A 27,716-nucleotide genomic window follows, 5' to 3' on the forward strand; every position below is an offset into this window, starting at 1 on the left:
TCTTCTGTCCTGTTCATCCTTGGCAGTGCTCGGCACCCGACTGCACAAGGTCCTGAGCAACCTGCTCTGAGTAGGGGCCTTGACTCCAAAGGTCCCTTCCAGCCTCCGGTGTTCCAAGATCTCTGCCATGCAGGATTCTCTGTTCCCAATGCAATTTACTGTTTATCAAGTCCTTTACTAAGATCTGTAGATTTTGTCTGCCTATACATGCCTGGCAGCTGTGCTAGCTTGGCACTGGATTGGGGCAGGATAGCAGTAGGAGGGGTGAGGGCGTAACAGCCTTCCTCAAGGTCTTTGCCCTCGCTGCTGGAGCAGTGAAGCTATCTATGTCATCACAGCAAATCCTTAGTGCACAGCCTGGACGAAGCAGAAGCACAGAGGAGCCAGGTAGCAAAAAGGGAGTCAGTGTATAGCGCAGCACAGGACTCATGTCACAGATACCATAACAATATAGCTAATAGCTTTGGTACTGTTTAGTTTCATATATATTTATAGTTGAAATGTTAACATCATACTGATGAAATTCTACTCATTTATTTCTCCTCAAATAAAAGAAACTTTGGACAAGCTTCTCAATACAAAGAACAGCGTGAAGCTTTTGGAAATAATAAATGTTTTTGGTCGGTGCTTCAGTTTGCTTACTCCTCAGCTGTGATGAGCTACTTGCGGAAGTTAAAAGCCCTCTGTGTACATTTGAAGATAAGACATGACTTAATAACAGTGTTAGATGTCTTGGAAAAAAGCGTGTTCAGTTTGGTATGCAGGGAGAGTTTAGTACATGCACGCTTCCATTTTACAGGAGAGAACAGAAGCTGAGTCGTGTTATGCTTTGAAAGGAAAAAAAAATCATTGAGATAACGGATCTGGGTTTTAGATGTCATACGTTTTTGTTGTTGTTTTAGTCAGAACAGCAGCTTTCCCATGATTTGCAGGGTGGAAAGAATGAAGTAAAAGCCCTACTGAAGACTGTAGGACTTGTAATTTTATTTTTTAAATTTTCTTGAGAGACAGCATTTTGTTCATTGATTTTTAAGGTTGGGATTCTGAGCGAAACAAGCCTGTGCCTCCGCAGCCAATCTTTCTTTGCAAAGCCAGTTACGGAGGTTACAACTGCCTGAAACTCAGTGAAGAATTTTGAAACTAAAACAAGCAGTAGGAGACAACACACTGTTTTATCCTTTTTTCTTTTTTACTGTAACTTGTTAATGGTTCGTACGTAAAGCACAGACAAGAGTTTCTCAGTTATTTTGAGATTCTGTTTCGCTAGGTAGAATGACAGACTCCAGTGTTTTGGAAGTGCTGAGTGATGAGGATGTATCTAGGGTACATGAAGTACCTCCTTTACTGATCTTTGGTCACATTGTCCTGCACAACTCACATTAGCGGTGATTAATGGCTCTGAAAAGGAAAGATAAATCCATTAGTTACAGATCCTATTTTTAATCTATGCAAAAGTATTTTATACCCTAGCCAAGGAGCATAATTTATCTCTGTGTGTTGCTTCTTAGCAGACTAAACAAGACCAGGGCCCCAGCATTGGCATGTGCTTGTTGATACTGCTAAAATGTTGCTAAAATTTTGGCCTTGGTCAGCTACTGCTTTCCTAAATGATACTTGTGTGTGGTTCAGAAGTCATTTTGTAGCAGATAATTTGGATACCACCAACCTCTTCTGCAGGGTGAGGGTTCACATGAGCACTGGGTCAGAAAGTTGTTTGTGTCTCTAATGATACAGATATTGACAGTGTGTCTGTATGGAATGTTACAGACTATGTGTCTACCCTCTACAGGGTTATAGTACCTCTAATTCTGTTATTTAATAGGGATTTGTTTGGATGTGTAAGACAAGTTTATAGCAAGTGTAAGCCCTCGGTGTAAACTTTTTTAATTCAAAAAAATTCACTAAAGGGTTGTTCTGTCCTGCTCATGGTAGGAGAACACTTGGCCAGGTAATTTACTGCCTTTTCAGACAAGACCGAGGAAGGGAGATCTTCTGAGTCTATGACCTAAATCAAATTCCAGCTGAGGATTTGTAGTAAGCAAGATTTTACTGTTCTACTTTTGAGAAAAGAGTGGAGGGAGAAAAATTAAATGAACTTAGCGTTTTTTCTTTTAAAAGGACGGGGCATGAGATAGTGAAATGATCAATATTGAAGTTTTGTTCTTTTAATTTACTTAACTATAACTTTTTAAAACTCTAGCCATAAAACACTTTTAAAGTGACTCTAGACAGACTGAATGCATAAGGCTATATTCAGATAGTGTACATTTCCCTTAAACCCTCCATTTTTCTATCAGCTTGTTCAGGTATTTCTCCAATAGTAAGCACCAGTCTCACGGAGTTGGCAAGATGATTCCTAGTCACAGTGCAATTTTTATCTCGGAAGCAATAAAATAGGAGTTTAGTAGATCAGTTTACATGTTTTTAAGTATGGGGACCCAGTCATCACTGTAGCACTATTTGTTCTTTTCGTGTTCAGTTTTTTTAGCCTTTTAAAGGAATTTAATAAGAACGTGGTTGAGATTTTTCTGCAGTTATTCAGTAAGGATTTAGGAGATGGTTTCATGTGTTGAGTCCATGGCTAGCTTGCCCATCCTGATGAAAGCTCTTTTTTTAGCTGGCTTTTTGTACCTATTCCAGCTGTATTTACAATGAATGACGTGACAGAAGTTAATTTTATCCTCATAGCCCTAATGAAAAATTCTTGTTCTCTATCCTCAGCAGCCAGGTATCCAGAGTTCAGCATGTTAGGGCCTTAGAGTAAGCTAACTATACTTTTTTCTGCAGTATGTTCAGAACCTTTCCTTGTACACACAGGACATCCGCCAGCAGCAGCTCTGCAAATTCCTGTTCATTAACTTCCAAGCACTTCGCCCTTCTGTGTGTCTGTCTGTAATGAGAGACTTGGAAAGACAACAAACCTGCTTAGCAGGAGGCATTTGCTAGAGGAGTGACATGCACAACATCACCTTCTGTTAACCTGTTGCTTTTGTTAACCTTGATGACTAACACATCCAAGTGAAGCTGGGGATCCTCAGACAACCTCCAGGTTGTCCCATGGCCTCAGAATTGGTCTTGGTTATGTGTAAATATATTGGAACTTGCAGTCATTTCATCTGCAGTTTCTCCCAGGCATTGCTGTCCATATATTAATAGGCAGTATGGTGGCAACTTAATGTGCTTTTGGGGACTGAAGGTGGAGATTATTAGTATTTGTAAGGAAGCAATTCCTTTTTTTTTCTCCCCCCCCCAAAAGTTCATTTTTGACTTGGCTTACTGACCATTTTTTGGCCAAGAACACAAAACAGATTCAGAAATTGTTTCAGGAATATGGGCTGAACTATTCAAAGAAACTGAAAGGCAAGCATCTTCAATGAAATATGTCTTGACATAGGAAATCCCCTCAATAGATTCTTTTAAACTGATGCAGTGGTGTTTTTCTATGCGTTTATAAGAACCTCTGTTCACTAAGAAATGCTTCTAGAATTGGGTGGAAACAGATGCTGCTAAATGTTCTCCTTAAGGCAGTTTTGGTAGTTACTGGCCTCCTCAGGAAGGTGTAAAGCACAGGGCTGGATGCTACAGTCAGCTCAGTCTGCATCTGATCCCACGGCCTCTTGCAGCTACTGATGCATCTGGGGTTTTGGGAGGTCTGGATTTTTTTTGTTGTTCTAGTTTCGTTTTTTTGAGGGTTGGTTGTTTTTTTCTGAGTCTCCCAAATGTTATTTTCAGAACCACAAGTACTCCATCTTGACTGGATGTCTTTACTTAGGAGAGTTAAAGGGCAGCTAGTTAGATCTCTATCATAAAATTTGTTTGCTTTTTTTTTTTTTTTTTCAAGAAAGCTTGAGGTTTTACTCCTGTAGTCAAAACTTGCAGAAGTTAATCAGTAAGGATAGAGAGTCCTGGTGGTCAAGTTGGACGTTAATCAGCAGTGTGGCCTTGCAGCAGAGAAGGCCACCCTGATGCCAGGCTGTCTCAGCAGGAGCATAGCCAGTGGGCTGAGGGCTGTTACAATCTCTCTGTTCTGCCCTTGTAAGACTGGATACCGTGTCCAGTTTGGGGCTCCCCAGTTCAAGAAGGGTACTGGGGGTGAGTCCTGCAGAGGCTTCCAAAATGACTGTGGGCTGGGGTACAGCATGTCCAAGGAGAGGCTGAGCGAGCTGTGTCTGATCAGCCAGGAGAAGATAAAGGGAAAATCTTAGGGGTGTGCAGAGCCGCCTTACGGGAGGTTGTAGAGAAGGTGGTCGAGACTATTTTCAATACTTTTTTTTTTTTTCTTTTAAACCAGGACAGCAGTTAGATGTTAAAAGAATTTGCCCAGAGGGGTAGTGGTGGGATCTCAAAACCTAGCTGGGCAAGTTTCTGAGTAGCCTGATCTAACTGGGTCTGTTCTGAGCAGGGAATTAGGCTAGAATGACCCCAGAGGTCCCTTCCAACTCAAAGTAGGTTTCTGATATTCTGCCTAAACCTTTGTCAGTCACAGGTTCTGTTGTGGCAATTCCTAGTTGAGATACCTCGTTCCCCATGTTACTTAGATTTCCTATTATTTATTCTTTGAATAAATAATTTATCTATAATAGTCTTTTCTGGACCAGTACTTAAAGACAGATTAATTTTCTTACCCACATTTTGCTCTGTGAAGTTTACAGATGTCCCTCCCTGCTTACCGTGTGATTTTTTTGTTGGAATATTCTGTGTTTTCAGGGATATAGCAGGGATAATCGCTCTTCCCTTTGTTTTCTCAGAAGGGATGTGTGTGTCTGTAACATGTGCATTTCCAGTCGTATAGGTTAGAAGATTCTGAACTTGTGAACGTGACATGCAAACACCTACAACGTGAAATCTGTAGAGAATTTCTATTATTGTATAGTAAGTAATTTTAATTATTATTTTCATACATTTGTCAGATTTGGACTACTTTAAGGCAGGGGAAGGAACAAGTTTTAGACTGTATCCTTTTGTCATAGCTACATTTCATTTTCCTGAAAAATTATTTAGCTCAAGATATAAAAGGAAGGGTTTGCTTTGTTGCCTTTACTGTTCATATACATAAACTTGTAATGTTAAACATGTTTCCTTCTCTTTTCAATGTAGGTAAATAGCAAGAAACAAAAAATGGACACTCAATTATTTTCCCCATTATTAGGAGCAATTACTAGTACTCCGCCTCCACTAGAATCTTCCCGTCTGTATAGCGACTGGTCAGCACATGGAGAGGATATTGGCTCAAAAACTTCTTTTCAAGACTGCACAAAGAAACGGTATGAGCGTTCTTGGTATAATCTTACGTTGGTGTTCTGGAACACTGAAATGGAAATGTTATGGAGCAGAACGAATGGGATTCCGGATCTTTTTAGGAAGAGTTTATAGGATAACTAGACAATAAATTTTCTTTGCTGTATAATAGTTATTATAGAGGTTGTGAAAAAAGGTCGGAGGTCTGTGTGTGTGTAGATGTGTGTGTTTACATGTAAAAACGCTTTAAAATTTGGAAACAGTACTAAGTTCAGGGAATGAAATGAGAAACTGCTATATGTAATTGAAAACTCCTTCAGGGGAAAAAAAACCCCACTCTTCCATGCCTTCTATTTCTCAGTACCGTAGCTCGTAATGATCCTGCTTGATAATGTAGACTATTTCCTGGAACATGAACAATGCAGAGAGTGTTAGACATAGGTCAGGTGTAAGTGATACCTCTACCACTGAAAGCATAAATACGTGTGCAGCTACTCTTGAAAATGTGCCACCCTACTGTCTTACTGTGCACTTGATATAATGCACTCAAGTTCGATTTTATATTAAAAAAGTAATTTTGCCATTTTGGATGCTGAATTGCATGCAGAGGGTCTTTGTTACTTGAATCATGAAACATTTTTATTCCTCTGGAGAAATCCATTCTACTGAAGTCTTGACTATTGCAGGCACTTCTGATCATCTAGTCTTAATCATGCAGTAAAATTATTAAAGGTACGGAGAAGGGCAGCGAGGCTGGACAGGGGTTTGAAAGCTTCCATGTCAGTGAAGAGTAAATAAACCTCCTCTTTGGTTTTGATAAGTCAGCTCTGCAGGGGAATGATTTCTATAAAATCATGAATGACACGAGGATTGCAAGGAAGAGGGAATGATTATAGAAACTAGGGGGTACCCACTGAAATTATTGTTTCTCTCCTTTGTATTGGTCATTTTATGGCTTGTGTATAGCAGTTGAAATTGTAATGTTAAAAATATACCAGCTTTAGAAATGTGTAAACAATGATTTCATATTGGGCTTCCCCCTCTCTTCTGTCTGTCTTAATGTCAAGTGTTGGAAACATAATATTGCATCTCTGTACTGAGCATGACATTGTATGATATGGAATATTCCATCTGCCAGTTTGGGTCCGGTGCTCTGGCTCTGCCCCCTCCCAGCTTCTTGTGCACCTGCACACGGGCAGGACATGGGGAGTTGAAAAGTCCTCGATTTCTTAGCAACAGCTAAAACCATCAGTATATTATCAACATTCTTATCATACCACATCCCTTACTGAATCCAAAACAGCACTATTCTAGCTACTGAGAAGGAAAAATAAGTTCTGTCCCAGCCAAAAACAGGACACTTCCCAAAGGAAGGCAATAGCTCTGTCTAATTTCTGTCCTCAAAAGCTAGCCATGTCCGCACCTTCAGTTCTCGGGTTAATCACAAGAGCTGGAACAGGATACAGATGTGCCAAAGGTACCATTTCCATTTGTCTGTGGCTCTTTCATCTTCCGCAACCCTCCTCTTCCCACCAGTACCTTGGAAGTTTTGCCAAGGAGCTGTAGGTCTTGGTTCCTTTGTCCTGTTTCTTGTTCCTTCTCTATCTGCAGGGGCAGGCTTGCTCACTGCCACAAACTTGGTGTCAGGCTGGACATTCGTATTCTATTTGGTATAGCTGCAAGCAATTTGGTGTGGTTTTGCCTTTCCCCTGTGGTGGTTATTTTCATGGATTCTTTTTATGCTGCTCTGCCTTGGTAGGCAATAGATTGTCTTATGGCACTAGGAGCTAAAGATCCGATTCCGTGATGCTGCAGGATTGAGGGCTTTTTACAGCAAGTGTTTATTGGTACCAAACCAGAAAGGATAATAGCTGCCTACCTTGGAGTTGAGAAAACTGAAGGCCTGTTACACTGGGATTTTTGTTTTTAACTTTGGTTGTCCTGTTGTTGATGGAGGATAGTTTATTTGGAGACCAGAAGACAGGAATGTCGCTGACTTCTTTTCCACGTGTGTCAGCATGTTTCATGGGAAGTATCCTTCCTTTCAGGTGGATCAGGATTTTACGATACAGGATGCTTCCTGTCATGTTTCATTCCCAAGAATTTTCAGATTGCTGGTAGTGAACAGTACTGGCTTGAGACACAAGGCAGGGAGGTGTTTCTAGTCCCTTGTTTGAACAAGTGACTCCATTAAGAAATAGAATTTGTCATGAATTCAGGTTCTCCTGCCTCAAATCACATTGTAGTGTTTCTGCTGTATGTATGATACCGAAAAGTCGGTCGAGGAAGAACTTTCTAAGACTCAGAATCAGGGTATTAGAAATCAGGTATTCTTATTGCAGTGCTGGGTGCACGGGGGATGGCTCCTCCACAAGCGTGCACCCCTTGGAGCGAAAAGCGGCTCCTTTCTAGTGTAAAGCGTTTCCATATTCATTATAATTCCGAGAATAGGGAGAGATATGGCAATTAGTTTTGAGAAATCATTAACATAAATCCCGCCCCAAGTCTCTCTGTTGCACCTGCGCAGTGGCTCCTGGTGGTCTTGGGCGGGGGTCTTCAGGATGAAGATTGAAGATGTTTCCTCTTCCTCTCGTGACTTTTCACCTAGTTAGTATTTCTGTAGTCATGACACCTTAGCCTTCAATGAGTCCCCATTCCTTATCTTGGGACTCAGTAGTTGCAGCTCCTTCCTTATCTCAAGAGCCCCTCCTGCTGAGAGCCCCTCCTGCTGAGAGTCTACCTTTTTATTGCATTATCCTGCCTGACCAGTGTCTCTCTTAGTTGTCTTGCATCCATTTTGTTAAGGTTCCTCACTTCAGTACCAGATGAAACAGCTGAACACTTCATCTCACTTCTGTCTAGTCTGTAAAATTTGTTGGGCAGTTTTAGACTTGCTGCTGTCCTGTGCTTGTTCTTCCTAGGATTTTTCTTTTGTAGTCCACCCAGCTTCCTGCTGCTCTGTCCACAGTTCTAAAATGGCCAGTAATTTTATAATTTCCATGCCACAACCTTTCATCTACAGTTTCCAGTTGGTTGCAGAAACTGGAAGTAAATAGGCCTCCTTAGAGAAAAAAATCAAAAGTTTGCCATCTGACAAAGACACAGAAGAGATCCAGCTATCAAATAGCAGTTACAGTTCCACATCCGTAAAACATTTTCATGAATTTTGCACTTATGGATATCCTAAACAAAATCACAGACCAGATTCCTTTCAGAGGAAACTGAATGGTCACAAAGTAAATAACTGGCGTAGTTAGAAGTCAAAACGTGGTGAGCTCTTAAAAGCTAGTAAGGCAAGGCGTAAATGGCTAATTTTCACTGTGGCAAGAGATTAACAAACCGATAGTCTTAATAGTTTATCCCACGTTCTATAGTCTTTGTTAATTGGCAAGATCATGTGAGTAATTATGTGGAGGCACTAGCAGGCAATGTAGTTTGGATAAACTGACACCAGGGAAGACTGAGAGATCTTCAGGGACACTAAAGCTCATCAGCTGAATGAGAATAGGATGATGAGTGAAATTTATTGAAGCAAAACAATGCATGTTAGAGGGAAGGAGATCTTAACAGTGTTCTGTTTTTAATTAACTTCTGAGTAAAAGTTAGGTGTCATTAGACAGCTCTGTAAAGCTCTCATCTTGCACCTGAAGTAAAAGATAAAAGTTGGGCTCGTGTAAGAGTAGTGATGGTTGAACACCTTTGGTGTTTCTCAGGAATATTTAATAAAGTTTTGACCAATTCCTTTATAAAAGTGGATCAAAAAATAGTTCAATTTAGGTATAACTTAATTCTTTTGAGATTGAAATAATAGTTTTTGAACTATGGAAGTAGAAAAATTAGAATCCTCAAGATTTTGAGAAGATTGATCATATTTCTCCTCTAAAGGAGACAGTCAAGATTTGAAGAAATGTCTTTAAAATAATGTTGATTGAAAAGAAAGGAAAAATCTTTTGCAGCTCCTGTCTCTTCACATAACAGCTTGGTGCAGCAAGAGGTTAGGAGGATTGTTGTGCTTCATTTAGGCTATAGCATTCACAAACGGAAGAGATTTGTGTGTATGGGTGTTGAGAATACAGTTAGATTCAGAATGCTTAGCAGATGCTGCTAAAATAAATTACAGGTTTAATGCTTTAGTTTTCTTCTTGCCTGTTTTGTTTAGGAGAAAGAGATTTTTATTTATTTAGACTTTTTTGGTTTTTCAGGGCACCAATAAATCTTTCTTATTCTGGCAGTGGCCCTGATATGTTTGGGCTAGTGTCAAGCATTTTAGAGGAGCCAAGCAAGCCAGAACCAGTTACAGATTGGTAAGTTTGTTCTGAAAGTTCTTATGTTGTGTGTTTGTTTGTTTGTTTGTTTTTTTTACATCCTTTGTCACACAGATACGATACACATTTGGAATTATTTCACAAAATTGAGTAACAAAGGTCTTCTAAATTTCCTTGAAATATAGAAGTGTTGTTCTTTACTTCAATTGCCATTAAAAAAAAAAAAAAGGCAACAAATGGTTAGAAATGCAAATTTTCTAAAGTCTTCCATCAGCCTACAGCATTTAGGGGAGGAAAAAAGTAAATCTGATTTTAACCAGTAGGGAGCTGACCGAATACAGTCAAATCTAAAATATTTATTAAATCAAATAAACTCTGCAGCTCTGAATATACATATTATAAACATTAGAGAATGGCATTGGTAGTCAGATTTCACTGAACTCATTTACTCAGCTGTAGAGGGAACATTCCACACACCCCCCTTATATTTTGGAGGAGGGTTGTGTATGGTTAGCTGAGAATGTAACGGGGGGAATCACTGTGATATGTGAACTGTTTCAATGTAAGAAATGTTTTAAATCATTACAGGAGTCTTGTTTAACTTTGTTACAGGAATTCTCTTTCAAGATTGTTTCCACCTGTGTGGGCACCTGATCTTGGAAGCAATGCTGAATTCTCAGGGCTCTTGTCTAAGCACTCTGTTGGAAGCAAGGATTTTTCAAACCTGATGGGCACACAGAGCTACTATCAGGAACACTTGCAAAAGTCTCAAGATGTGGAGATGTTACACAGAGGTTTGGAAGATCTTCATCTCATAGAGTCTTGGCTTTCTCCTTCCGGCCCTTGTACTCAGCCTGATAATATTCTGAAGAACAGTTATCCTGAAAATTCCTCTTTGCAAAATCATAATACGGTTCACCAAGAAGGGTTTTCATTTCAAAATGTAGACTATCATCAGCATTTGTGTGGTTATGACAACATGAGGTTAAATGGAGACTACGAAAAAATTGATTCCAATTTTAGCACTTTTTCTTCTCAGAGCAGAATGAAACAAGGCACTAGCATTCAGAAAGAGTACCGGAAAACTGAAAGAGCAAGAGGCAAAGCTCTGAAAAATGATGCTCAAGAACAAACTAAATATTCCCCTGATCTTTCCAGTCGGCCGGTTGATGACTCTTGGGATAAAGTGTCCCAGGACAGCCGCTTGTTTTCTAAAAGACATGAAAACTTTACAGCTGCTCATAAATTGCAGTCATCTATTCATCCATCGCTATATTTTTTCAATCAAGCCCCTAAAGAAAATAAATTTTCAGGAGGGACAAACAGAAAGCCACAGGAAACCCATGTGCAAAATGGTCATCATAGTTTTACCTTGGGGGATGCTTTTAATAATGACGAATGTAAGATCCATATTGGTCCTAAAGAATGCTCTCATAAAGTACCTGAATATGATTTATCTGTAAAAAATGTTATGCAAAATGGGAGTTATTCATTGTACCATGGACATACGTGGCTGGATGGGAAAATATCAGGTCTGACAGCTACATCGGATGTCCCGTATGGAAAGCAAGTGGTAACAAGTCCACAGTCATCTTCAGGGGCTTCAACCGTGTCTGGTGGTTCTCCCACCCACCAGTCTATAACACAGTCCTCTTACTACTCACAGATCTTACCTGCCCTCCCTTCAAGGAAAGATGGAAGGTTACAAATATCAAATGGTGTTTCTAATAATTTGGGAGTTTCTAATTTCACCTCGGAAAATCAGAAGCAAATGAAACCTATTGGACGATCGCAGCATGATGCGTTGACTAATAAGGAGGGGCAATACTGTAAATTCCCCATTAATTTTTCAGCTGACTGGTTAACACAGCAGAACGTAAGTGAAGACCATGAAAAATACTACAGACTTCCAAAAAAGCAGACCCAAGAAAATAGTAATAAAGATGATAGAAGAGGCAGAAGGAATTGGATCCCTCATTTTGGGTATACAACCCCAAACCGTCAGCAGTTCAATATGTTCCGAAAAAAACACGAACAGAACGGTGGTAGCATGTCAGACTTCATCAATCCTTCTTTTCTTCCTTCTTTCCCGTTAATGCCTGATTTTAAGCAAAATCCCAGCTTTCCTCCATTTAATCACCATCTGTTTTCATCAGCAAATAATTTCAGTTTCCCTCCGTCACCATTTCCATTCTCGGAACTTGTTGATCTTTTTCATTATGATGACTTTAACCACTTGAATCCCTTCATCAGCGATCTGTTTTGTGGGGAAATAGCTGCACCATACTTTGCCTTTCCAACACCACTTAACAAGTACAGACCTCCAAGAAACCGCAGTGGACCTGCTAATGAGCTTCATATCCGACTGGAGGAGTGTTACGAGCAGTGGAGAGCTTTGGAGAAAGAGAGAAAGAAGGTAAAATGCAACTGACAATAACTTCCTATCAAAGCTGGTGATCGTATGAAACCATTTATAGAGAGCAGATACTCGGGGCTGTCACTTGTTTTTAGGAGGCGAGAATTCTGTTGTCACATTGTTAGTTTTAAATATCTAGAAAACCATCTACAATATCTGCTTTGAATATAACGCTTGCATTGTTTTAAATCACGTGTGGCTTTGAGCTGCAGTTTCTAAGGCTCTTTCCCCTTAGACAGGGCTGCTAACACAACATTTTTCTGTTAACCTACAACATTTGTCACAACAAATGTGACAACAGTGTCACTGTCCAAAGCACTGAATTACCATTAGCTTGGGTGTTTTTCATTTATACGGTCAATAAAAGATCATTAGTTAGCTGTAATGAATTCAGTAGGCCTTTGTTATGACTCCAGAGCCACCAGCCATCTATGAGGATACGACAGGGCCCTCACTACCACAGGTACTTAAAGTACTGGTGTTTTATGCACCTTAATGCTCTAAATGTTCATACTGCACAATTTGCTTAGATGGATCTCTTTCCTTTTCTTGTCCCATACTCCTCTTCAACTAAATCTAACTCAAGTGTTATAAACCCAATCTCTCCTTTTCCCTACACAGTCATTTAAGGAGAGAAACTTCTGTGGTGTTTTCTGGGGTTTGTTTTGTTTTGTTTTTGTTCTACTGTCAGTGATATAGTGGTGTATTTCCCTTATTTTTGTTTTACTAAATACTTGGTTTAGTAAAAAAAAAAAAAAGTCATCAATCAATCCTGGGCACCCTGTACATGCCTGTAGAGGAAACCTGCAGTGTTTTGAACGCATGTGACTTTTCCCAGAGGAAGTTTCAATTTATACCCTTCTTGTTACAGTCACTTTCCTGCCTCAGACTCTCTTGCTAAGAACTGTTGTCAGGGAGGGATCATACTACTGATAAATGTATTGCGCTTGGGAATGGAAGCTCTGCGCTCAAAAGGAGCAGGAAATGCTTTCCCAAGAGGAGTCAAATCTCTGAGCTCCATGTCAGGTCTTGGAAACTAAGTTGTCAATAATCCATGCACTGAGTTCCTGTCTACTTCTTCCATGTTGGAGAAGACTCCTGGTTGTTGAAGAAAGAGTGGGGTATCTGACCTGAGTGGATCTCTGGAGAGCATCTTTTTATTTCTGGCATCAATTGTGAGACCTTAGAAGTGTAAATAGAACTGCCCACGTTGTTTGCTCACCGATGCCTTTAAACAAGACTCCTTTCTGCCTGTCCAGTCTTCTAGAAATTTTCTACGAGCGAGAAAGGGTGTTGATGATTCTTGCTCCAGTGTGTCTGAGACAACAGTGTTTTCAGAAACTCCTCCGCTTTCTGTTGTGGCCCAGAAGGCTGTTCTAAGCCTGCTTGTGCAGGATTTGAGTCAATTAAGTCATTTGGGAAGACTGAACCATAGTTTTTAATCTCATAATACATGTTTTTTGCGTTTTCATCGCTGGAGGAGGATTGTTTATCTTCATATTGCGTTCTTAATAATCAAAGGGATTTAACTGACTAACTTATCTCGTCCATTCAGAGTGACCCAATTTTATCCTAGTGAAGATCTTGGGCTTTCTCAGTCCTCGATTTTTTTGTAGTTACAGGCTACACCTGCAGATAGCTTTATTTATGAATATAAACTGTTCTCAGTCCCACAAGCCAGCTGCCATAGCATGGAGCTCATTCCTACAACCAAATCAGAAGGGGATGGCTGCATCCTGACTGCCTGACAGGAATGTGCCTGGACTGCGTTAATCCCTGTTTGTAGCTACAGTTTGGGAGAACGCTATAGCTCACCTGTATGTATATATGTAGGAAGGGACTTTTTTGTGACATTTTCACCCTTTTGATATTCTTGCCCTACATTATTTTCTTAAGAGTGTAGACAGAAACACCCCCCAGCAGGACTTGCATTTAATTCTATCTAGCTTGTCTAATCAGTCAGCCCTTTCAACTCCCAGAAACTTGTTCATTGCAGCTGCTTTGGAGTTCACGGTGACAGTGAGCTTACCTGTTTTGTTTTATAAATCTCACTTTCCAGCAATCTCGCATTTAAGAAATTTCTATGAATTGTCCGTTTGGAGTTGCCTGCTATATTAAATGTGCATATAGATTAGTACTATGAATTGCTTATTAGTTGTGATTCTTAAATGCCTGGTGTCATTATATGAATTCATGACCCTTTTTCCATCCATTTTTTTTTTTTCTGAATATCTTTCAGGCTTCTGAGATGAAAGCAAGTGGAGTCAGTCAGCTCTTGTAGCTCATGTTAGATGAGGGCAGAGCCTAAATAATATGGATGTGTCAGTAAAGCAAAGAGAAAAGGACTTCAGCACGTATTTTTAGTATGAATGTTCATAGTATGATTGTGGACTTAACCTTGCCTTGAACTGTAGTGTGGTACCTAATCTTTCTCCCCCAAATCCATCATATGCTGTAGAAGGAAGGCGGTTGAGAATCAGCTGCTAACTGTGTCTTTTTCACTCCGAGAGTAAGAAGTTCCTATCCAAAAATAGGTTTAGTGATGTTTAGTCACTGCCTGCATTGTATAGTGGTTTAGCCAGTTCCTTTCTGAATGGGGAGTTTGGCAGCTGTGGTGATGACTCTTTCAGAGCTAATACCAGTTTATGTTAAATCTGGCTTAATCCTGATGCACTTCAGATACAATTTATGCTGGTGTGATCACCTGCTTCTCTTGTTAATAATCGTAATATGTGACATTTGAGAGATGCAGTGAGAGGCATACAGTTTAGAAGTTTAAATTCCTGGGGTACTGTACAAGAATTTCTGTGCCTAAGTCTGTGTCTGAGATTAGGTAAAATAAAGTTGTACAGCTTTGTTTCTAAGTGTTGCGGCTGAGCATTTATGCTGAGGTAGAGCTGAATTAGAGAAGTAGTATTCTTACAGCAGCCGGTTGTACATCTGGCCAAATATTTAGGAACATTTTTCTATAAATGCAGTTGGAAGTAAAAATAGGAAGCAGAGCTCTAATGTATTTGAAAATTCTAAACAGCTCCAAAAATGTGGACTGTAGTATTGTACTAATTTCAAACGTTTACAACAGCTATTTATTTCCTCTCCAGACTGAGGCTGACCTTGCAAGAAACTTCCCAGGAAAGCGCATATCTAGCTCAAATAACATTCCTGTGTCCCGACTTCCTACTAACCCCTCACGAGTTGATCGTTTGATTGTCGACCAGTTACGAGAACAAGCCAGGGTAAGCCTTCTTGAGCCATAATTCCTGAGTTTCTTTTTGATGTTCTGTTTGTTTGTTTAATGGAGACTTACAAAGACTTTGTGATTTTTTTTTTTTTTTTTTTTTTTGTTTTGGTGTTTTCAATGTGTCTGGCAGGTGCTCACATTGGTAGGAAAAATGGAAAGGCTTCGTGGTACCCCTGTACACGGTAACATATCCGCTACATTGGAACGCCATATGGAAGTCATCCAGGTAACGCAGGCGAGGCGTAAGGATGAGATTATTAATGCTGCTAACCCGCAGAGACAAGGAGCACCACGCTATAATAATGAGAAAGGTAACTGCTTTCCATTCCTGTAGTTTTAAAAGCTTTTTCAAAGATTTAATTGTGAACCTATGCCATTTGAAATACGCAAGTTTGAAAATGCGTCTAAATCTGTCACTTTTTAAAAGACTTTAAATTACTTTGATAACTTTTCTGGTTTTCTGTTATTAGTTTAAACACTTTGAAATGTTTTTCTCTTGACTAAGAGAACTATAAAAACTGTTCAGTGATATTATATAACCATAAGTAGTTTGTCCTAAAAGTAAAAATGTACTTGTTCTTAAACAAGTTAAATTTCTTTTTTGAGTTGTATTGCTAGTCTGTCTTCTCTTTTCAGCTTATAAAGTTTAAAAAAAAAGTGTTGGTGCCATGTTAATTGATTGTATCTACCTACCTTATCTAAATCACAAAACCACCAGAAATTACATTTCACGATTCCCAACTTCTGTTGAAGTAAAGGCAGAATAATTTGTAGCAGGAGTATGTACTTCGGTGGAATTAATACAAAACTAAGACAAATTGCATTCCCTTCTAATAGCATAGTGTCACTGATAACTTGCTATTCAGTATAATGATCATACAGCTGATATATTTAGGAGTTTGGGGTTTGGAGGTAAAGATAATATTCTTTTTCTTCAGAAAACGATTTCCAGAGTAGAATGCACTTGCCCTGCCTCACCCCCATCCTCTTTTGGATCTTTACTCAGCACTGTCCTATACTGTCTTATTTCCTGCGGTGAAGCTGTCAGTGTGTGGTTCCTTTGGCTTCCAGCAATGTGTGTGGGATGGGTCTCCCTTGTAAGAAGGGAAAGATAAGCTGTAAAGAATCAAAATGTTTTGGTTTCACAAGTTAGGTGTCAAGCATGATGTCATATCCTTAAAAGTAACAGTCCTGTATGCAAACCAGCTTCTAAAATTACTGCTACAATTGTGTAATGTGACACTGGCCCCAAGCATAAGCCAGGAAGCAGATAGTCATCATCTTATCAAAAAATAAAAAAAGTAATAAAAAATCCCACAAACTGTGTTTTTGATAATGCTTTGTAGTAAAGGTAATGGAAGCATTATTTGAACCATCCTATATCATACTTGTAGTTAGAAAAATTGCAATTAGTCTTTTATAGTTAATGGTAACATCTGCTTCTGCAGAAGAGCTGTGCTGCTCTTAGGGGTCTAAGCACAATCTAAATCACGCATAGAAAAGCCTTTAGTCTGTTTTTTCCACTGTGAGATACGTGTTTCTTTGAGTTCTACTGTTGGGGACCATATACCCAAAGGTCGATGGTGAACCTTTTCTCACTGTGAGGCTGAGTGGGTATCAGTGCCACTGAAAGGAAGACAAAGGAGGAAAAAAGGATTGCATCAAGCTCATCTGGCTGGAATTGAGTAGGTAGTTTTGCTATTCATACTTGTTGAGTATCATTGTAGATAGTCCCCTCTGATAACTAATTGAATGGGCTTAATTGTTGTATCGCAGGTGTGATGGTTATGCCACTGAATTTTGGACACAGTTATGGTTGCTCTTAGTGTGAGATGTTATAGCTGTCATCTGCAAGAGAAGAATGCTAACTGATGGAATTCAACCAGTGCAGTACCAGGGTACAACATTAGCTGTTTCTTGAGCACACTGGGTACCGGTGACAGGTTGAACAAATTTATGGATTTTTTTAATGTATTAATGTTACCAGGCTTGTGTACTACTTCAACCTGTAACGTGTTTGTTCTCTTGTAGATGTTCTGGCTCTGGCAGCTGCCATTAGAGAGTTGGCTGCTTCCACACGCAAGGCTCGTACTGCTTTATGGTGTGCGTTACAGATGACTTTGCCAAAAAACTCTTCAAGCAGTCCAGTAAAACAAGAAGTTGTTGAAAGGGCATTGCAAGAACTTTGTCCACCAAACGCAAGCACACAAGAAAAAAGCAGCATGGAGCATGAAAACAAAGGAAGCAAAAAAGAAAAACCTGAGGAACCCATGAGGATTCTGGAATAATAGCAAATAACACCAGGGAGACAGAAGGCTGAGGAGGGAAGGACAACACGTCCCGCATAGTACCATGGAAGGTGTTTTTGATAGGTTATCAAAAAGCAAAAGGGTTAACACAACTGATCAGTGCTGCAGTTCTGTTACTGTGATGCTGGTGTTGACACACACATCTTGTAATAGTGTAAATGCAGTTTTAATATTGCTGGTATTGCAATGTCTGTTACATAAGAATTTTAGTATTAAGAGGAACTAAACAATAGCTGAGAATTTCCTTGTGTGCTTATCCAAAGCTATGTGTTAGCTATAAGTCAAGCCATGACCTGAGAAACCAGAGTGTGGTAGAACTTAATTCTCCTTTTTTTTGTTAATGATACAGTTTAGCGTACTTAAAAAAAAAAATATCCATTTACAAGGTATTTCATGATTGTTCAGGGTTTTTTTGCACCATGATATAGTTCTTTCAAGTGCCAAAGTGATCGCTAAGTCGTTTGCATCCCATCACTCTGTACAGAGCAATCCACACTCCTGTATTGTTTTTGTCACAGGGGGTCAGGTCATTCAGGTTATCCTAACAATTTGACAAGAATTATCAGTGTTTAATGTTGGTTGTGTGAGATGCCTCAGCAGTTCTGCTGCCAATTCAGTTTCTAGTTAAACCAGTGTAAACTGAGCTTTTCTATAGCATAGTTCATCTTAAATTTTCCATTTAAAAAACCCATGATTTTGTAGATTTGCAGTAAGTACTGCACAGAAGTACACGTTAGCAGGTGATATAAAATTGTCACTCAGGATTAGAAATCAGATTTATTGATTCCTCAGTGGGTTAAAAAACAGTAACTATATAACATAGTATGCACTTAATTAAAAAATATTGTTTGTTATTAATGTAAGTTCATGGTACTATAATTTTCAGAAACATTCCATATTTATTTTAATGTGTTTATTGAATGTTTATTTAAAATTCTATTTTAGTAATATAAAGTTGGATATTTTGCCAAATCTTCCACATAATCAGATTTAACAATTTACTCAGGAAATATGTATATTATTATATAAATATACACGTGGTATATAGGGATTTTTGGGGGGGAAGGGATGTTTGCAAAATATTTACACAAAGTTAACTATATACTAGGTTACCAAAGCTGTTTAACTGATTAATTTTTTGCGTGGAAGATTTAATATATTTTAATTGCTGTTAACTAGTCTCCATTTTGTGGCTTAGACAATCAGAAGTGTTTTGTATCAGTGTGAATGTTCAGGGTGAGAATTAGAAAAGAATGAGTAATTCAAGTTTTGTTCTTAAGGCTCTTATAAATATTTTAATACTTTAACAACTGTCTAATTGTTACACAATCTCTTAACATGTGCTAATAACCAGTTAAGGTTCTTGGGTGTCAGTATATTAATAAATGGCTTTGGAGAGCAGTTCTTATTTTAAAAGCCAATTAAGTTGGGGATATAAGCAAAGTTTGAAAGATAAAAATGACATTTATGTTCCATAGTGTTCAATGTGGAATTTGACATTTTGTGGATAAATTATAATCGTTTCCATATATATATATATATATATATACACACTTGCAAAATGTTCCAAATGCAGTTCTGTAGTTTTGGATCTGTGGATGTTTCTAGAGCAGATGTAGTCTCCGTAGTACCATCGTTAACTGTAATGAGGCAAGAGCTACATAACCTTGTAGAAAAAAGTTGCACAAGCCTCATTGTAATCCACTGATTAAAGTTTCAAAACAAGAGTCGATAGAAATCAGAACCTTAGTGTAGCAAGATGATGATTTCTTATCCCTAAAAAAGTGAATTCAACTTAGAATATTTTCAGCCTTAGCCTAAAAAACAGGTAGTGGAGAGAGTTATTTTAGTGTGAGTGTTTTCTCTGTGTGCATGTGCAGTTATTTGCACAAACTAATTTAAGAAGGTTAAATTTGCATTTGTGAAAGTAATTAACTGTACCCCACTGTTTAAAAAGTGGAGTCTACACTATTTCAGTTAATGAATAATTTTGGTCTTTAATTATGATTACTGTGAGCACAGGAAATCAGAATTTGAAAGTCTTGATCAGCTTTTCTGTTTACAGAATAATTGTAGTCCTGCAGGATTGTTTTGTGGTGGTGAAGTTATAGGGCGTAGTAGCAGGTACTTACTGTAGTGCTCGTGTTAATTATTATTGTGAGGGAATGTGATCTTAATCGGTTCGTAATATAGTTAATGTGCCTTTAACAGTCTCATTTTTCAAAAATGGTGAATAGCTGTATGCTCACTTCTGTTTTCAGCTGCAGTTTAAAAATGCATTTATAAAGGGTCACAGTGTGGCTGCGTTTGACCATAGTTCCCAATTAGCATACGCTGTTAATGTTGTTCTTGCACGCTGTCAGACTGTCCGGTTACGGGCTCTTTCACAAGCCTAAAGCTGTGGAGAGTCGCCACAGGACAAATGGGTTAGTATCAGATTTTCCTTGTCACGCCCTACAAATGTGACCAGCGCGCACTCAGATTTCATTTTTCCTTGCTCTGTTTTCTTCACAAAAACTTGGGATCTTCATACCAAAATGATTTTGTGCCCATTTCCTTAAATGGTTTGATTATGGACAGCATTAGACCTATAAAGACGAAAGTCCTTTCAGAATGCTTCAGTTCTGTGGCTTTATGCACATCCTTGTGTATTTCAGGGGGGAAACTTTGTATTTAGTAAATAACCACCTGGAGCTGCAGCAGCTCTGTTACAGTTATAAAATTTCTTTAGCTGCCTAGTGTTTAAAGAATTTGTACATTGTTGCTGAATTAATCACTGCACTGATTTTTTGATATGAATGTAAGTATAAAGCTTCTGGTTGTAGGGACTAATTGTATTCATATTTTAGTGGCTTCAGTGGAAGCTGAGTGAAGGTTTTAGGTCACACTTAAGCCAGACAGGTGGTGTTGGAATTGGAGTTGATTTTTGAATTCTGCCCCCCCCCCCCCGCCCCGATTTGTGCAGCAATCAGGTAAAATTTAGTTTATTCTTTCCTCCTCCCGCTTTGCTGAGATGTAATTGTTCTCTTTTCTTTCTGTTTTGATTTATGCAGTTTACATTGTTTGAATGAGGTGAGGGAGATAGCAGAGTTGTACCTAGTCATGGTAGCAATGATACAAGCTTGTTCCAGTTTAAGAAAACAAGATACTTAGAGTCCCTTCTCAAGTCAAGGTTGTTATCAGGATGTATGCTATGACACTTGGTAGTGAATCTTTAATACTTTTAAACCCCAGATTGATGTTCCAATACAATATAGACTTAAGAATTACAGTTATTTCTGTATAAATAACTGGAGGCTTCTGGTGGTTGAGCCTTCTTGATTCCCAGGACAGAGGCCAGCATCAGAGTAAGAACTTTTTCTTTCTGGTTATAGGTTTAGTATCTCTGCTTTTCTTCTCTATCCACAGGGTCCCTCTGGCCATTAAGTTAGTCTGATGGTATCTATAGAAACTAAAACTAGGAAATTGGTATTAGTTTGTCATTATTTTTAGTAGAACAGCACACAGGGAGGTTGTCTAGGTTCATGATGCTTGTCTTGCTGTGGCCTGTGTGTGTAAGACTATTAGTTCCCAAACTCCTGCTACTGTTTTTTTTTTTTCTTTCCAGACTGAATATTCTTTGCTCTTGGTATTTGCCACCACTACTAATCTTTTTGTCTGTACCCAAATATGTATAATTTGAAAATTACTTGCCTTACAGCTTGGAAACCGATGCTCTAGTCTTCATAATAAGTCTCTTATTATTATTTCTGGTACCTTTTCTCTTTGGTGAAGTAGATGAATAGTAGAAGATGGAGATTATGTGAGTGGGAGGCTTTGCCGAGGTACTGGCCTTTTCAGAGAAGTGTGGAGATAGTCCAAAACTTTGTGGAAAGCTTCCTAGCTTTCCTATGCACTTTTCCAGAAGTGACCATGAGCACAGGTTCCCGGGATTATGTTTGATCTGCTACCCCGGCCTTCTCCTGTTCTGTTTGGGGAATTAAAGAAGGAAAGGGGAGCTACTTCCCACGGACAGGATCACCCCTCTTCGGGGCTCCTGTGGTCAGAAGGGCGGGAGCCTGGGGGGGCCCAGGAGTCTGTCGTGCTGAAACAGGGTTTCCCTTTTCCCCATCTGCTGCTCACAGATGCTGTCCAGGTTCAACTGCTGGGACTTGTGGCAGAGTTGGCTTGTTCTTGTCCTGCTCTGGTAGCCATCCTTCCACCCTTGTATGTTTTAATCCTACGGAATCAAGCTGTGTACCAGCTTGAGCAGCTGGAATAGGGCTTGGGAACAGGTGGTTCAAACCAGCGGGGTATGGTCCTGCCGCTTGGATCGACGTCGCCACCTCTCGCCTCTCAGCTGCTCTCTGTAAGGAAAGAGACTGAAGTAGGATTTAAACTCCGCTTTTCTAGACTTATAAAACGACAAGTAGCAAGGAGTACTTAGCATAAAACTTCCACTGAACTGTTTGGTTTTTTTAAATCTGCCCTTCCTCAAGTGACAGCATTCAGCTTTGCTCAGTATGATAATCTCAGATACACAGTTGATATTAGGTCATAGCTCTAATTCTGTAGGAAGTTGAATTTTTTTGTTTAAATGCTGTAAACATTGTGCAACAAACAGACCTGAAGCCCGTATATATTCTTTAAGTTACATTGTTACCTGCTCTGAAAGCTGATTCCCCTTCACACCCCCCCCCCCCGCCCCCCTTCCCCAGTTCTGTTCGGGAGCTGTGATGTCGGAATGCTGCATGTTGGAGCAACCCAGAGCAGTAGGGCTTTAGGTTTTTTGTTCTCTGTAGCTTTATTGCTTTGACAGTGTACATGATCTTAACTTAAAATTTAGTTTTACAACTCTACTTTATGGCCACAGTCATCTTCCCCGCCCCCCCCCCCCCCCCCGAGTCATTAAAAGTGGAAAAACTTGAGTTTCCAATTGTTTACTCTTCACAGTTGTTCATTATATTGAACAAGAACAGGGAATACTGCACATCAGTGAATATGAGAGCAATTGGCTTTCAAATATATCTTTTTATTAGTGTTATTTTTAAATAGGTGCATTTGCAGTTAGGCTACTGAAGAGATGGGTGTGGTCCTGCTTCCATTGAAGCCAGCAGCTTTAACAGATTTTTGTCTTTATCTGGCTTTGTTGCTTTACTGGCATGATACCTCGAGTTAGGTAGGCTCTTTGTAAATAGAAGCTTAGTAGTTCACCTTGAACATTTGTTATCAAGAAACTCCAGAAGGATGTGTTCCCAATCTTTTTTATAAGCTTCCTCACCACACTGACAACTTGGAATTAGCAGGATAATTTTGCTTTCTTTTAAAGCTGAGGAATGTACCTACTGCAGAAACTTTGGCAGAATTGAAGTTGTGGATTTTTAAGAATTTTGCACCTTGTCTTATCCTGATCTGCTTCAATGGAAATATAGCCTTAATCATACCTTTGATTTATTTCCTGTGCAGTTTATCCATCTCGGCCACCAGCACTTTTTTGTTTGTAGAACATTATATAAAAATGGGGCATTTCTTATTTTTTGGTAGATACTGCTTTCTAATTTGTTGTGGTTTTTTTTTTTTTTTTTTAAATAACTTTGCCAATCAATTTATCAGTTGTATAGAATGGAAGGTACTTATTTTTCTTCATTAGCAATACTGTAATCAAAGGTGCAGAAAAGTAAAATGCATTTAATGTGTGTAGTCTGTGCTGTTAGAGATTGAAAATGTATTGGGTTAGGAGCAACTTTTAAAGAAACTGAGAGCTGAAGCTATAAATCCTCTTTGCTTGTTTGCCAAATGAGCTTTAAAAAGGAAAATAGTTACATACAGTATGTAAAAACATGTTAGAGAGAAAGAATAAATCAGACTCAAAATCATTTCCAGACAAAGATTGCTTTACATTTTTTTACTGTATAAAATACAACCAATTTAAAACTTGTTTATGCACAGTAATAATCAGCATAGTTTTTTCACAAATTAGGCTATTTCCAATATATATGGGAAAAATAAGTTTCCTTTTATTTTTTATGACATATACAAAGATTAATAGTGTCTATTTTAATATACTACTTGGTGTCTGAAGTATATCTTTTACATGTTTGTTGGTCAAACTCATTTACTGAAAGTAGCAGATTTTACAGTGCTTGTGAAATATTACTGAAGGAGAATTTTGGGAGTTGATCCATTCAGTAGGCCCATAAGAAATATGTGAAAGTATAATTTAGCTTAAAAAAAAGTCAGTTGTTGATTATGCGCTATTTAAGTATTTCTGTAAAACAACTGTGGATGTTTGAATGAACGCTGCAAAAATCTTACCTCTACCTCTCGTGTAACATTCTTAAAATTATACTTCACAGATCTCTTTGGGGATGCACTTTGATATTGCAGGGCGTTGGTATACCTTAACTTGTGAATTTCATTTGCTTTTTCTTTCTTTTTTTTTTTTTTTTGTCAGTCGTTTTCTGTGGAACACCGGGATGCCTTGCGGCTGGGGCTGGGTTATGTTCTCTTGTGTAAAGTAGCCTCGGGCAAACTGTGCACACTTAATGTGTGGTTTCTATTAGGCAAAAGGTACAACGGTCAAAAGAGATTGTAAGGTTTGTGTTACACGTATGAAAGTCTCCAAAATAGTAGAATTCTGTAATAAATCACGGCCAGTGTAATTTTCTAGTATTTTTATGTATGTGATTTGATTCCTTTTTAAATAATCAGCTGTGTTGTATGTATGTCCTCAGTTAGTAGTTACAGCTTCTTGTTTTGTTTAGTTCAACTCATGCTTTATCAGCTGCTGTTCTCCATGTGAGCTGAATTTTGGTTTTGGTAATTCTGCCTTGAAAAGACATTGTTATGTGTTCTGCTTTAATGCAGTTACAGAAATTAAAATTCTTCATGTTTTATGAGACTGGTTTTATTACTTTAGCAAATCGTGTAGAAGAAGAACGGGCAGTTTTGGTTGGAATTTGTTGTGCTCTGGTCTAAGGAGTATCTTTTGATCTGGATGCAAGGTCACAGAGAGAGACAACTTCTGAAAATGTAGAATTGCATCAAAAATTTGAAAATGAAGACCAATCTCTAAATATTTCATAGAGCATTGGTAGGGGGGACGGGGGGAGAAATCTTGATGAATTTGGCGTGTTTCTCAAACTAAATTACATTACTGAGTGTCACAGACCTGGTTTTGTTGACACAGAGATTGGAAGCTATGAGCAGGAACAGAACTCCTTTATGCTGAATGTCCTGAAAAACAACGTGCTTCTCAAATCAGCACCATGCAGATCTTGATTCCCCTCGCCCTTCCTCAGTGAGATCAACTTAGGCAAACCCCTGGTACGTGGCAACTTTATATTCTGGAATTGCACATGGTGTGTCTGTATGTGCACACCAGGTAGGTACAGACAGTCAAAAAGTGAAATGTACTGTTGATATATTGTGAATACTTGCTTTTTGAGTTGCACCGTCAGCTGCTCCTTCCAGGCTTTTGAGGATCCTATTCTATTCTGTGTATAATAGCCAGCACTTTACATACTGGATCGGCGTTGAGGGAGGTTCCTCTGGGCCACACATGGGTACATAGTGCCAGGCTGGCAGGCCACGGGGGCTGGGATTGCCCTTGTTTTTCCCACTAGTAGCAGATGGAGCATAAACTGACTCTCTCTGTTGTTACTTCTGTTGTCGATGGGGTTAATCCTGTCCTTCGTAGTTTGTGAATGTATCGCTGGTCGCAAGTGAAGCGTTGCACAGCTAATACAAGACTTCGGCTTGTTTGTCTTGTGGAGTCTAGTGTGAAATTTCAAACCTCACAGGGGAAAAAAAAATGTTCCTCAGTTTAGAGTTCTTGTGACGTGCAGAAAAAAATAATTAATGCAATTGTTTTTCATTAGTGGAAAATTTATAAAAATTTTCATGGTGCTTTGAGTAATTTAATCGTAACTTTTAGTCAGGGCATTCAACTGACCCTATACATGTCAAATATCTCAGTATGAAGTTACTTGAGCTCTCTTTCCGTAGCTCACTTTTGAAGGAGTTCCTCCCAAACCAACACCCCACAAACATTTTTTTTGTTCCTTTTTTTCCCTTCACTCCTATCACAAATCCACAAGTTTTTGCATTTCCCATATCGTGTCGGTGACCGAGGAAGAATGTGGCACCACGGGGCACATGCATTAATATGCAAAAAGTTGAGAGCAGAAGTGTCAGGAGCGGTTCAAGGGAGGAGGTTACAGTGGCTCCCGAGGCATCCTCTGTGGGGTCGGGTTGTGTGTGCTCTTTGCTTTAGGAATGATCAAGGGCTGTCACTTTTGGCAAGCCACAGGAATTTCGGTTGCCAAATACCTTCAGCGCCACCCCAGCCCTGATATGTTGCAATGATGACTTCGGAACCAAATTTGAAATCTTTCTGTAAAAATGCCTAACGAGGATAATGGAGGCAGATCAGATTTGTTTGTTGGTTTCTGGACTTAAGCTATCTTCATCTACTCGTAGTAGGTTTCTGTTGTCATTGCTCTTTTGCACACATGTTCTGTAAGTTAAATTTGGGGGCACTGTAAGAAACACCCCCCCCCCCCCCTTTTTCTCTCAGCCCCCTTATGTAGAGAAGAGGATTTCCAAAGTGCTGTTATTTAGCAGATCATTAGAGAAACATCCCTTGACTGACTGGTATTTCTGCTTTTATTCAAAGGCAGCTTGGTTGCTTTGATACTTGTTCCAGAACACCTGTAATGGAATAGTTGCAACTATTTTAGTATAACTATGCTGGCAGCTTGCCTCTGAAAATACTTTGGAAAACAGTCACAGCGAAATGCTTTCCTCCTAGCCTGTTACCCCCAAATTAGTCTGACAACATTTGGTATCTTATGTTGATTTTTAAACTGTTAAAGTATTTCAAATACGTATTTGTTTGATAGGCTGACCTTTGTGAAGCCGTGCCGTTTGATTCTGCTGTTCTGATTTGAATAATAGGCCCGTGTAAAAATGAAAGCACTGTGTTTCCACAGTGCTAACTCATTGCACTTAACTGAGGAGACCTTTGATTTCTAGCTGGTGAACCATACTCTGTATAGGAATATATATATATATAGTTCAAGAGTGTTGGGTTACAGAAGGTGCACAGCCTCAGTAAATAGTAAATTCACTTAAATCCTCTTGAAGAATTAGTAATCCTAGAAGGAGCAGCCTTCTTTTGCTCTCTTTATAAGAACAAATTTTGCTGCACTGTATTTGTCTGAAAAATCAGTGTTACTGCAAATGGATTATAAACAAATGTAAAACTAAAATGTTTGGTTTATTTCTTTAGGATCAGTGTGTGAAATGCAGAAGATGGACATCCGATTTAGCGTGAAGATCTCAGTCTAGCTGTTAAAAGGGAATTAACGACCAACTAAAAAAGGCACAAGTGTTTATCCATGTCATCTTTGTTTCCTCACTAATGTGTTGTCCTAGAAACGAATGTCTGTCTTGCACAGGCCATACATGGAGTACCACCTCACCAGCAGTTGCAATTTTCTTCCTTATAGCAGAGCTGTTGCCTGCCTTCCAAATTTTCCTGCAAAACGCTATTTTATGTCAGAAATTTCAGCAATTTCAGACTGTATGACTGCCTGCCAAGGAGCTGCTGCTATTACCTGTGGTATAGAATTCCCAGATCCTTGTGGCTTGGGTAAGTCATTGCCGCAGGTAACCTGTAACTCACATGCAGTTTCTCTCCCCGCTCCCTGTGTGTGTGACCTTCCGAGTCTGTGATGGTGGCTGAAAAACGCCTGTCACAGCAAACCATTAATGTTGCAGGGTAAAAAAGCTGGATATCTCTCATAAACTGCTAACTTGAATGTGAGCTTGGTAGATTTTTTTTTTTTTGCTTTTAACATAAAATTTTAACTTGCTGACATGGGTTTATTAATAATAATAATAATAAAAATACAATATTTAAGTCATGTTTATTTTCTTTTCACAGTTCTGCATACAAATCGGGACCCAGTGAGGTTTCTACTGACTTTCACAGCAGTCATCAGGATGCAAGTAGTAGGATACTGGGGTTCTAACTGTAAAATCAGTGTTGAGAAAAATCTGCTTTGAAACTTGTGTGTGGTTTTGTGAGGGCAAAAGTGCACACGTGTGCATCAGAACAAATGTGAACAACTGGCTACTAAGTGACTGACAATCTGAAAATACACCCTAAATCCACCTTCAGCGTCAGTTTTGCATGCTCTAGCTTCAGATTGCTCAAAGGCAAGTGATTTTTCTCCTTTTCTATTTCCTTCTTTACTTGCATG

The 27,716-nt window shown here is 39.1% G+C and overlaps 1 protein-coding gene across 7 annotated transcripts in view; it reads left to right on the forward strand.

The window, feature by feature from the left end:
* LOC141932235 (uncharacterized) overlaps positions 1-24,347 on the forward strand; it is a 35,636-nt gene extending 11,289 nt beyond the window's left edge. For 5 of the 7 annotated variants that reach the window (XM_074845454.1, XM_074845463.1, XM_074845480.1 and 2 more), the window contains 6 exons: positions 5,098-5,264; positions 9,441-9,542; positions 10,116-11,919; positions 15,021-15,155; positions 15,291-15,471; positions 17,192-24,347. In XM_074845454.1, the coding sequence (XP_074701555.1) occupies positions 5,098-5,264; positions 9,441-9,542; positions 10,116-11,919; positions 15,021-15,155; positions 15,291-15,471; positions 17,192-17,448 (2,646 nt within the window). In that variant the 3' untranslated portion in view covers positions 17,449-24,347. Of the gene's footprint in view, positions 1-4,784; positions 4,873-5,097; positions 5,265-9,440; positions 9,543-10,115; positions 11,920-15,020; positions 15,156-15,290; positions 15,472-17,191 lie in introns of all 7 variants that reach the window. The other 2 variants (XM_074845489.1, XM_074845505.1) reach the window with 2 other exon arrangements.
* The last annotated feature ends 3,369 nt before the right edge of the window (positions 24,348-27,716 follow it).

This window comes from Strix aluco, chromosome 1 (assembly GCF_031877795.1).
Source record: "Strix aluco isolate bStrAlu1 chromosome 1, bStrAlu1.hap1, whole genome shotgun sequence".
Taxonomy (NCBI): Eukaryota; Metazoa; Chordata; class Aves; order Strigiformes; family Strigidae; genus Strix; species Strix aluco.